Source organism: Cyrtonyx montezumae, unplaced genomic scaffold (genome assembly GCF_038088225.1).
Source record: "Cyrtonyx montezumae isolate F1298 unplaced genomic scaffold, pur_monq_1.0 scaffold_10, whole genome shotgun sequence".
In the NCBI taxonomy this organism is placed as follows: domain Eukaryota; kingdom Metazoa; phylum Chordata; class Aves; order Galliformes; family Odontophoridae; genus Cyrtonyx; species Cyrtonyx montezumae.
In genome coordinates, this window is record NW_027071826.1 from 19,348,444 (window position 1) to 19,361,460 (window position 13,017).

The 13,017-nt window shown below is 38.2% G+C and overlaps 1 protein-coding gene across 12 annotated transcripts in view; it reads right to left on the reverse strand.

The window, feature by feature from the left end:
* Positions 1-13,017, reverse strand: part of NRXN3 (neurexin 3) — an 877,901-nt gene that overhangs the window by 599,974 nt on the left and 264,910 nt on the right. For 10 of the 12 annotated variants that reach the window (XM_065751885.1, XM_065751877.1, XM_065751894.1 and 7 more), the window contains 2 exons: positions 11,930-12,133; positions 4,636-4,662 (listed from right to left, as the gene is read on the reverse strand). In XM_065751885.1, the coding sequence (XP_065607957.1) occupies positions 4,636-4,662; positions 11,930-12,133 (231 nt within the window). The remainder of the gene's footprint in view (positions 1-4,635; positions 4,663-11,929; positions 12,134-13,017) is intronic. The other 2 variants (XM_065751957.1, XM_065751929.1) reach the window with 1 other exon arrangement.

Sequence of the window (13,017 nt, forward strand, 5' to 3'; positions counted from 1 at the left end):
ACATACAGACACGGAATCAACTAACAGTGATGGGACTGTGATTTTTCACCCTCTTCCATTTTTGCTTTTAGCAACAGTTACGAAAAGAGAATCAGGATTTTCTAGGGTTTCATGAGGCACATGAAAATAGGTAATGGCTTCCTTACCGAGAAGAAAAGGTCTCATTATGAAATAACAAGCACTAAGATGGAAATATTCACTCTCTAAGGCTGCTGCTTTTGGAAGAGCAAATCTCTCATAAAGACAGTGCTGAACTATGTGACTGTGACTAATATCATGCCACATAAAAGTTTTAGAAGTAGAGAGAACTGAATCAAGAAAAAAATATATTAGAAACAACATGAACTGAAGACATCTCCCAAAGCTAGTGAATCTATAGCATACACAGCCCCATTCTTTGTACTTAGTATTTAGAAAAATGATGAAAACTATCCCTTCTGGACTGACGTGAAGCAGGAATTTGTCACCCAGAAAGGGAATAAAGTAAATCATTATCATTAAAAATCTGAAGAGAAATCAGAGTTCCAGACAGCATGACACAAAGTATAAAACTATCACAACAACCTTAACGTCCTTTCAAGTGAACTATATGCATAGGTTGTTCCTAAAGTAATGCCTCCTATTTCTTTCCATGGAAAATACAACAGATACAAATAGCACAACACTGTTTGATAGAGCAAATGCTCGGCTACAAAACAATGTTTTTCAACACAGTCACCATCATTAGCTACACATTTTTGCCAGTGATGGACAAGAGGCTTCATGCCATGTTCATAAAAGTCTGCATCACAGCCCAGAAAGTGGTTCATCTTTCTTATAATTGTTACCACTGCTGAAATGCATCACCCATCACCTCACTGTGCTCACATCCATGGCTTGGTCTCCATAAATGTTCAGCAAGCACTGATGAATGTCAATGCATGTCATTTTTGGGGGGTTGGAGAAATTCCATGACACACCTTTGTTTCATACACACTCCCATGTCAGACATCATCCTGTCAGACTGCTCCTCTGCTGCCATCTCTCACAAAGCAACAACGTGTAATGGAATATTGGTGGGAAGGTTCAACCTCTGCTGCCACACAACCAGCATCTGGCTCTGATGTCACAGGCCAACATAATAAAATGGAACACATTTCTTTCAGAGCAATCCTCATATTTCAAGAACTAGTTTACAGGAGGTAGATGAAAGAGCTACCACTGAAATCTTATTTTAAAAAGAAAAGAAAAAAAAAAGGAAAGAAGAAGTAAAAAGTACATGAACGCAAAAGTACAAGGGCATTTAGTCTATGCTTATTTTTCCCAAAAATCCAGCAAACAAAATATTGCAATCCAGTATGTCTGCACTATGTTGAAGACCCATTCAGTGCATCTTCCCAGTTTATTCTGGGATACTGATCCTATATTTGGTTATGCTGAATTTACACTAACAGGAAAAGAGAGTTACTGCTCAGTTACATCTGTATAAGCAAATGTAATGTTGTGTCCCTCTAAACTGGAACTCTGACAGTGTGCAGAAATAGATAAGATCAGCATAGAAAACTACAAGAGTGAAGGGAAGGAATGAAATGAGTACTAAAATCAATTCATAGAAATTAAAAACTATTCCTTTTTTAGGACACAATGTCAGTCTTCCATTCTAGAACTGAGAGATATGACAGTGATGAAAAACAAAGCCAGGATGAGAAGAAATGAGATTATGGAAAAGAGTATTTTACATCAAATATATAATATGCCAAAGCAAACAAAAAACTCTTACTCTTCCCAATGAAATTTATGAGCAAATATATACTGAAAACTAAATTCTTACCTGATACAATATACTGGATTACTCCCAAATAGCATGAGCTTCAGTGTTTGCTGTGATCTTGCTAGTAAGCTAGCAAATTCCATGAGATCCCCAAAGTACAGCTTTGTTTTAAAACCAGGAACAAGATCCTTACATTCAGTTACCAGTGATGACTGCTTGAGCCAAACTTCAACTGACTGGTAATCCTATTCATCAAGTTAATTTAAAACACTTCTACCCATTTCAGTAGATGTGGGCAAACATATCTGCATGTTGATATTTCTCTCTGCACAAGTAAATGTGCCACACATACATCAGTGTGCCTACAAGAATGGTTACAGTATTATATTCTTGTCTAACCATATTTTATTCATGTCAGGATTTGCAGTTTTCCATCAATCAAGTCCCAGCAGGTTTCCTTCCAGAAAGTAGGGCAGATGACCTGAGTCATTGCAACACTCAGCAACAAAACAAGGTGCTGGACGGAATAGGAGAGGGGTTGTTCATTTTAAGCAAAGTATCATAAAAAATATATTAGGAGAATCCAAAGTATTTTTAAATAAATAAATAATCATCGACCTTCAGAGGAAGACTCTTTAAATATGCAGCAGCTTCAATTATTAAAAATGCATGGAAGCAAAACGACTCAAGATGCTTTGATGCTTATGGGGAAACTAACAGAAACATTGGATTCAGACTGTTTTCCCACTGTTCTGATTATAGGACTGTATTTTTTTTTCTTTTTTCTAATATATATATATTTTCCAATTACTGCTGTTTGCTTTGGATGAAAACCAGACCTTTGCCCCTTGTTACTAAAGCTGATTTCCCACCTGAAAACAGTCTTCTATAGATAAGCCTTTAATAGCAAACTATCATTTAAAGTTGAAGATGACAACAAAAAACACCAGATGATATCTGAGCAACTGGTATGGATGCTCAGATGACACACAGGAACAAGTATGGCACAAGTGTCTAGATGGAGTTATGGGTAGCTAAGCATCAAGAGTATGTGAAAAAGATCCTATTTTTTAAGCAAATGCTCTCTGTCGTTGCTGAGTGAAAACTGACAATCTCAGTAGAGATTCAATATGCTTTCTATTATTGCTGACTCCATTTTGAAATACAGTGTTTGAACTTTGAAGAGCAAAAGGAATTCAACATGGACTGTCAAGCTTTCAGCAGTACAGGAATACCCCCATCACAATAGGGCAGAAAGATGCAGTTCTCAAAGCTGCGAACATGTGTTCAAGGTCCTGCAGCACATCAGGGCTTACATCCAAAATAATCACAAATCAGTCAATGCTTTACCATTGATCTCTGACTGTAGGTTCCACCTCCCAAGACCAAGAAACTAATTGCTTCAACTTCCCTGAAAAGTAGAATCTGAATCAGTTGACAGTGACCAGGAGGGAAAACTGATCTATCTGTAGCTATAAAAAATATTTCATCTTTGGGAAGGAAAACAGAATAGGGAAAAAAAATGAGAGAAAAAACAAAACTTCTTCCTGCTGTCTAACATACACAAACAGACTTTCAGACAAAAATCATAGCAAATATGTTAAGAAACTGCTCTGCAAAAATGTTCTCTCAGTGCTGTTACAGCTGTGACTGTAGTGTTGTAATCCACTTCTACTTGAAAGCTCTGCCTTTGGAGCTGCAACACACTTCTTTTCATTTTTCTGCTAGCTTATATGGGGATCACTGGTAAACAGAAAGACCACCCTAATCATGCCATGTCTGCATGTCTTTTAAATACCACCAGGGTTGGGGACTCCACCACTCTCCTGGGCAGCCCATTCCAACACTCGACCACCCCCTCCACGAACAAATTCTTCCTACTGTCAAATCTAAACTTTGCTTGAACCAGTATGACACCAATTTCTTTGTGTCCTATCACTTACCACCTGAGAAAAGACACCCACCTTACTACAGCTTGCTTTCAGGTAGTTTAGAAGAGGTCTCCCCTCAGCTTCTTCTCCAAACTAAACAACTGCTGTTCCCTCAGCCACTTATAAATCTAGTTTTCTAGTCCCACCACCAGCTTCTTTGCTTTTCTCTTCAAGCTCTGTTTTCTGGGAAAAACACTCTAATTTGAGGCCTACAGCAACATCAAACAGTTCTTCAAAGCAAACAGAAAAAAGTTTGCTCAATCACAGTATAAAATTGGATGTGATCTTTTAACATTATTTTTATGCAAGAGTTATATAGTCTTCCTATCAATCAGCATCTTTCTACTGCCTTCTTTGCTTTTTTAGACTGAAACCAGTGAGTGACAAAATTCTGTGTCAAAGGCTCCCATACAATTCTGATAATATCCTCAAAATTTAAGACCTAATTCTCTTTCTTCTATACTCAAATAAGAATGACGTTCAACAAATAACAGGTTGTCACCATTCTGAAATAAAACGAGAGTTTGAGGTTTGTTCTTATGTTTGTTTTTAAATATGCATGACATTTTGTAGTGGAGAAGTGCATACAGTACCTGTTGTTATTCTTATGCGACTCTTTAAAGTTTTCATAAAGACAACAGGTTACCAGTGAAAGATAAGATCAGCTCATCAGGTTCTTCAGGTGTTCTTCTGCAAAGCTATGAAATAACAGTTCATCTCCACCCTGGAGAAACCTTACACAAAATTTTCATGTACAATCACCATGAAATCTTCCCTCCTCCCCACAGATTCATATTCTACCCAACCCTTCAATTTCAGAAGACTTTTTTTTTTAAAGAAAAAGAAGCAAGAAAAAGAAAAGAAAAGAAAAACAGCATATAAAATCACAAAGAAAATAAAGTTATTTTAATATATATATAAAGAGAACAAAATGAAACTTGAGGGAAAACTTACTGGCGTTACAGTTTATCCTGATACAGTCTAGATGGGGAAAAATAAATGAAAGATGAAATTGCATCCTTCAAGGTAACAGCTGCAGACATCCAAAAACAATCAGTCCACCCTTCCGGGGACAGACACACGCAAAGAGATGTGGCCATTTTATATTTATCTACATTATGTACAAGTTCAGGAGTGGATGTATATGTACAGTACATTCTACGTAAATATTTGTTACATAAATATATATATATATGCACACATATATATATACACATATGTATAGAAATATACCAATGTACACGTATATCCACACGTTAACATTTTATTTTCATGGATGACTATGCATCTAAGAGTTTCTTCTACTCCAGACCTTGAATTGATGTGAATTACAAGAAAAAAAAATTGACAATTAAGCACAAAAAAAATCTCCCTTGATATGCAAATCCTACTCCAGTGTAATTTCTCTTTTTAAAAACCCTTAGCAATTTCTCTAAGAAGCTTGAAGTCTGAAGTCAACCTTTACACTTGGATTCTTTTCAATTAGTTTGTATCGTTATTGCATAAATACACCATCTGTCCAACACAGAATACCTGTAGAATCATCTATGAGATTTGTTGTGCAATATTTAACCCTTTCCAGCTCTCCCAAGGACAGACCCTTTACTCATGTCCCCTTGTGCCAGCCCAGAACACTTTTAATTACGTGCACAGGCACATATAACACTATCCATTCAGGTGAGGAAAGGGTTAATATACTGCCCAGTTGTGTCCTGTCATAAAATGGCCACTTGCAAACAGCTAACCGCACGAACGCCCAGCCCAGATTTCAGATAGTTCTGAAGGTTGGGAATACTTTTAATTTTTACTTTTTTTCTTTTATTTATTTATATGTTTTTGCTTGATGGGTAACACGGGGAACTCTTTCAAAGGTTCCCAGCCCCGCCAGTTCCTCAAAGCCCAATCTCATCTTGCTGCCTGAATGCTAAGGTTGAAAGGAATGCTCATAACGTTCAGGGAGAAGATGAAATGGGCAGAGAAGTGGCAGATCTGTAAACCTTTGCCAGCCCTGCTTCCTTCAGAGGTTATGGACAAGGGAGGGAAGAGAAGGGGTATATGGAAATTGAAACAGAGTTATGGTTGTAGAACCTAATAAATAGTAACTGAAAAACTGCACAAGAAAAATGACTGGAGGTGGGGGAGCCTGAGCTGGAGGACTTCTGAGCATTGTTTCTTTAATTTTACACACTAATGCTCAGCATATCTCAGGATATGACCCATAATATCTTACATTTATAAATGCCTACTTACAGCCTTGTGAACAACTTTTACTGTGGTGTCCAATGCGGTTTAAAGCTTTATATCAGTGCTATTGCCTATTTTGGGTGATGCTGACCTTCTCTTGGGAAATCAGGCCAGAAATAACAGCATCATGTTACTAGACACCCACGTAACCAAGGTTTTGACCAGAAGAGATGGTTGTATTTATTACAGAGATATGGCCCAGAGAGATTATACACAATGGCAGAGAAATAGAAAGCAGTTTGCTGCTTATCTGGGCCAATTCAGTATTTACTCAGACACAAGAAAATTATTTCAGCAGCTGTAACTAAATGCAACCTTAGAAGATGAAAAAGATTAAGAATTTTTAAATAGAGTCACAATGAGTTAAGAGTATACCAATCAGGAACAGTGTAGCCAGAAAGCATCTGTTTTCAACCAGAACTTCCCTTGAGAAAATCTGGGTTTGGTTTTGTGCGATTAGGTTTGTCATGTGTCGTCAACCGCAACAGAAAAGTGGGAGCAAACAGCCCTGGAGCAATTGGTACGATCACCATACAGCGGTGGCTATATCCCATAGAGGAGCTAGATGGGTTAAGGGGAACTCTTATGTACATGCTGGGGAATCAGCTAGCCTTACCACTACAGCCTGAAAGAGAGCGAGTGAGAGAGACTCCAGAACCTCACTGCAAGGGAATGAGATCACAGCAGACGATACAGGTAGACAACAGGGAAATTCTTTATGGGCTAAACAGTAAGTGTGCTGTGAAGGGAAACATGGCTGGTCCTCAACAACATTCATCAAATTTAGAAACTAAAACTATTGCTGTGGTTTTGATCTCTGCAGAGAAGTTTTGTCTTTTTTGTTTTGTTTTAAGTAATACTGAAACAACTACATGCTCTACAACGTCTCTTCTAAGTCGCTAGCTGCTCTGAGTGAAGGGATTGATGTCTTACCCTAGAAACCAATGTAGCCCTTATCCTGACTGGTAGATTTCTGTTTCAAGTGATAATGAGACTAGTCCACTGAGAATGTGGCCCTGATTGGTACTATCCTGGTACTATCTGATCTCCAGACTCTGCAGTGACACAAAATAAAGTGCCAGGAAGAAACATCCAAGCTCGCTTCAGAAGAACCAACTCCTGAACCAGCCTTGGTCCAGCTAGGTCAGAAGGATCTTGCTTGGCAAAGCTCCTACATCTGCCTGTGGTATTACACCAGCACTGCCACATTCTCCTGCACCTGGGCTAAAACTGATGCACTCTGCCACAAAGACTCTCATCCCTCCATGCTACCTCTCTCTATAAAGCACTTTCTTACACCAAGTAGTTGTACTCTAAGATCCAATGCCTCCTTTTCCATTTTACAAATGAAAGCTAGTCAAAGTGCTGTATTTCAATACCATGGCAATTGCCAGAAGAGAAGAAACTAGAATATCTAGGGAGCCATCTGGTTTACAGGCCTTCAAGAACTGAAAGCGCGTTGTAGAGAAAGACATTAAAATCTCACACTATTACTGTCAGGCGAGCTGTGGAGGCTGCAGTTGCCCAGAAGCTCAGGAAAAAAAATGAACTGAAATGAATCTCAGTCAGTCACTGAAAAGAGAGGCATTAGAAGTCAAAGGTGCTACACTGAAAGAACAAGCACAATATCTTTTATTTCCTTAATCCTTATCCTTGCCCAAAGCAACAACGAAGTTACAACCATTAATACATGGAACTGTTTTCTCTCTCTTACATCAGTTTTTAGAAAAGAAGAAAATACTTTGTTTCCTCTGAACTAGTACAACACTACAAAACCCAAAGCTAAGGATGTTTTCCCTGCCAGTAAGGTGCAGGGCTCATGCTTAGCTGGTTCCTTGTGCTCAAAACAGCCACAGCTTCAGAACTCAGGAAGAATTAAAAGGACTGCTCGAGAATCCCCCAGCAGTGCAATAAGACTTTTGATAATTATCATCTAAGGCTGTCAGTGCTGTTATCAGCTTTTACTGATGTGATTTATTTTGTTTAGGTATGGCTGTACTCCTGACTTAAAAAAAATTTTCCTTTTCTTTGGACTTCAAAGATGAGTGTGCCTGAACAGTTGTAAATCCAGTAAGCAGCCAGGCCTGCCACTGCATGAGATGTCTGGAGGACAGTCATAAAGCAACTTCATTTATTTAAGAACATGGGGAACAGGATGACCTGAAAAGAACTTACACAGTTACTTTCTGTCATTGTTATTCCTAGAGTAAGTCGGGTGCTGCTTCCTTAGTGTCTGGATGCCAGGTTTTCTACAGCAAATCACAAGGAAATTGGGACAAAGACTCTCCCCTTACAAAATGGTTAAATAGCTCCACTCCAGCTAACTAACATTAAAGAATAACTGTTTGAAGAGCATTAGTAGCAGACTAATGAAGTCTCTGGGAATTATGTCCATGTTTCTTATCACTGTTCTGTATCTTAGTGCCATAGAATGGTGATATTTACATTATCTGCAATTGTTGAGGCCCCAGCCTGTCTTTTTCCTTGAATCTATCACCTTTACTGTATGAGGACAAAGTGTTTGCTCCTTTTGAAGACCATCCACATGTGACTATGGAAGAGCACTTCAAAGTAAGACTAGAACAAGAGAGATAATCATGGCCTGACAATTTCTGCTCACTCTAGGTCATCCCCTGTGTGGAAGTCAGATGAGGCCCTATTCACTCTTCCCCCATGCTACAATGCAGTTCCTTGCCTCTCTTACTTCTCAGACTGTGCACCCACCTGTTAGTGTTAGAGGAAAGGTGACAGACATGTTTTTCTTATCTATTATAATAAAAATATATTAAAAGTCACTGTATGTATTGATTATTGAAAAAAAAAGCATGTCTAGTTATACATTTGCACATCTGCATGCACACCTGCACAAAAGGACTTGGTGTAAAAGTTCCTATATGTTTAAAAAACAGTAACTGTGTATGCTATGTCTTTATATATGAATTCTAAAAAAAACTACAGTTTGCAAAGACAGTAACATCTCTGAAAACTCTGAAAAGGTAGGAGACAGGGATACCCACACTTCTTTTCAGGAGAACTGACTCAGATGAACAGGTTGTAGGCAGAATTTATTCTAGTTACCAGTGCCCTGAAGCTGAGTCTAGCCAAGAAGAAACAGAACAGAAATATTCTTTAATAAAAGTCAGAGAAACTATAATCTTTCCATTCACCAGTGGGGAGGAAAAAAAGTGAAGGTCCATCTCCCTACCAGACCAGCCATTTATTTCCCTTTATGCAAATCTTGGCATCAGAAATGATTCCCAAGCATGTTCCAAGCCATTATTTGTTTCTTCTCTCTCTCTCTCTCTCTCTCTCCTTTCACTGTACACTCATTTCCACAGAATCCTTATCAACAGAAGTGAGTTCTGCATCACATTTGGACTTCTTCACACAACAAACACTCAAAACTACTGTGAAACTTTCTGTCAACATTCAGACTGGACTGCCTCAGGGACTGATTCACCACTGCTCTTATCCTTCCTACCTTCTATAGCAAGACCCCATGACCACCCATCCCTGCTGTACGATGTATTCCCCAGCTGAAACCAGGACAGTGCTGTGAGTTAAGGAGGTGGTGGGATATGCCAGCCTCTGCAGGCTTCTCTGTACGCTCTGTTCTCAGGGCTGTTTGCTTTGCGGGCCGCAGGCTTCAGGCCTTTGAAGGGTTGAATACCATCTTTTGATATACTATGGCTGATGGGGTATGGGAAAGCTTTACAACTGAAATACATAGAAGAGTTAAAAAATAATAATTCAAAAAAGAAGAAAAAAAGGAAGAAAATAAAAAAAAAAAAACAAACAGGAAAGACCTAAATAACCACACAAATGATAACAAGTAGTCAAATGGAATAGATCAAAGAAGAAAGAGACAACTCTTAGCAATAGTTTTAAATGACTTGTAAGAAAAGCACAGTTATGTAATTCACCACTCAAAACAGTCTGATTACACGTGTCATCAGTTAGATGCTCAGGGGGATGGTCCTATTCAGCGAGTCAGCACCAAGCATGCTCAGTTCTTCAGAGGGTGTTCATTACACTTCTTGTCAGTAAGAGGATTTTGGCAGGGTCAAATGATGACTTGATTCTTATTTGTGACATTTTGGCTTTGATCAGTCTCCTTAAAGAGTTAGGTGTGACTTTCAGGAAACAACAGAATTTAAGTGGTTCTGTTAAGGTCATTTCTTCTCAAACTCTCTTTCTCCAACAGCAAAGGTAACATTGCTGTTTTGAAAGTAAGAAAGTCCTGACTAAAGGAAAATACCTTAGATTTGCAGCACTTCTTTGAAGAATGACCCAAAAGAATTGTATTCAGCATTCTCACAGTAAGTTGAAACAGTGAGAGATCAATATCAGAGTGTTGTTTCTGTTGGAGAAGCTGAACCCGACCTATTACCTCTGCCTGCTACCTGTTGAGTAAAGCAACTTTTCCTATGCTAGCTGGACACTCAGTAGTGATTTACACTTTTCCTAAGAGCTAAGAAGATCATATATATTCCAAATATATCCATATCACATAGCTCCCTTTTTTTTTTCATAATACAAAACAAGTGTTTCTACACCCCTTCAGACAGAGACTATTGTTAATAAATATGAACTTGCTTAAATGCATCATCTTCTTCTCTTTTCTACTGTCCTAACCCAAAAGCTGATGATACAATCTTATAAGAAATATAAAGCAAAAATAAACTAATAAATAAATGAAAGCTAGAAGTAAGTCTTTAAAACAAGCTGGCCACTTAACCGGACAACATATTTCCAAGCTCATCTGTGGCTCAGAAAGCCCTTGATAAATTTACAATATCTACCTAGGACAGGAGTTGAAAAACAAGAGCCATTACTACAGGTATGGGTAAAAAATAAAACACTGCTGCACTTTACAAAGTCACTACACAGTTTGCTCCTGATACCAACATAGTGGGACTTTCATGATGCTGATGTTGTTAGCACAAAATAGTGTCAAAGCTTGCTCCTGTGTGGCTTAGAATTTTTGAAAGCTGAGACAAGCTTTTGCAGACCATGAGCATCTTTATATCAAGTACTCTAGACTTCAGAAGCAGTGTAACATTTCCCATTATCATGACAGTCTGCCTTTTGGTTCAAAATCTCTTCTTAATTATATTGCTGGATTCACATGAAGCAACAAGTTGCATCAGCATAAATGACAAAAACCTTCACTTCCCGTGCTTATGTTCTTTAAAAAGGCAGCTATTTGTCATTCAGTACTACACTTAGAGACTGGCAAGAAAATGGATACAGGATAATCAAACCACTCATTCATTTCCCCTCAATTTTTTTCGCTCTTGTTATTGTTGAACTTGTTTCTAATGGTCTTTTACTATTTTCTGTGACTCCAAGGAGACAGAACACAAACTTTTGGGACAGGGGGATGCACTTTTATTACTGTTGCCTTTGTGAAAAAGTCACAATCAAAAGATGCAGGCTTTTTTTTTTTTCCTAGATATTGAAAGTCCTAAAGCCTGAAAGATAAACTAATTATGAAATAAAAATAATTAGTAATTTAGCAAAACAGAATATTTAAGATCAAGTTGTAGCAAACATTGCCAAATTCTGTAAAAGATTTGGGATTCATGAGACTTCTGCTTGCCACCATATCAATTTTGCTTAATTCTCACATTTGGCTTCGACTGTTTTGAGTGATGCTGAATGAATGACAGATGTAACTGATCAAAAGATGGACCAAGCAGCATGTCTCACACAGAGCTCACCAGTCCCAGACCAAGAAAGGAAACTTAAAAACTTAGACTTTAAAACCATCACTGTTCATAACAAAGAACTAACAGCAAATCTCCATGCAACAATACGAGTAAGAGCTTATCTCCACAATAGAATATAATTATAAAGGTCTCAGCAGATATTTTAGAGATCAATCCAATCCAATCAAACCAACAGAAATTAAACAAAAAAAAAGAAAAAAAAAAGAAAAAGAAAACCACTAACCACAAGCCCAAACTAAGAGTGAAGGCAGTGGAAGGTTTTTATACGATACCTAAGTTGACCATAAGTTTGACACGGCCTCCATCCAGCTCCAGGCGCAGAGTGTCAGCAGAATCTCGTGAGGTGGTCGCCATCAACAGCCCATAGGCGCGCTGGGACATGAAACGGAAGGACACATCTTCTGCTTCAGTATGCATGACCATAGGCATGATGATCTTCATGTACATGCTGCCATCATAGCTCAAGATAGAGGCCTCTGTAAGGAATCAGGAAACAATTAAAAAAAATGAAAATAAGTTACACTTCCACATGATCTCCACATCTGAAGAAACTCTACCTGTACTACAGGGCACTGTTTTTACAGACACGTGTCACTCACTCCAGAACAGTACATCATTCTGGGGTAGAACAGAGCTACTGTTAAACTGCATCCAGCAACTCTACATAACAAGTATAAGCAGGAAGAATAAAGGAAAGTGTGTTAGCTCTGGGCCCTTTTGTGATAATGAGCTAGGACAGCCTCCATTTTTCACCTCTTCCAGAAAATGTGATCTTCTCCATTAGTCCAGCCTACCCTAGCATTTGCTGGAGTGAGTAGTTCAAACACTTCTCCTAGGGCATTTAGTCTTGCCTCAGAAAATACAGTTTCTATTTCTGGTGCTCTTAAGAGCTGTTGCTTATTCAGTGAGGAATTTCAATCCATTGTTGGGACTTTAAAGGAAAATAGAAACTATATATGTTTATAGTCTGTGGCAACAGACTCTCAACAATCAATCTTAAATGCAAACCCTGTACAATAGTAGCATCTAGAAAGGTGTACAGGGACTAAATAGGCAGATCAGACATGAGGTATACAAAACAAGCAAGAGAGAATTAAGTCCTGCATTTGTTCTGCTGTTTCTAGAAGTAGAATTTCATTTATCAAATTAAGTAAGCCTATCCATTAAATATTAATTATAATTAATACCAGACCTATAAAATTCTTCAGAGGAATTTATTTTAGAGAAGAAAAAAACCACCAGAATTCGAGGTAGCAGAATTAAAAGGAACACACAACATCTAAAGCAGAGAAGTGAAAATATGCATCCAAAGTTTAAGTTAGACTAAGAATTGCCTCTAGAGGTACACATCAGTCAAGAG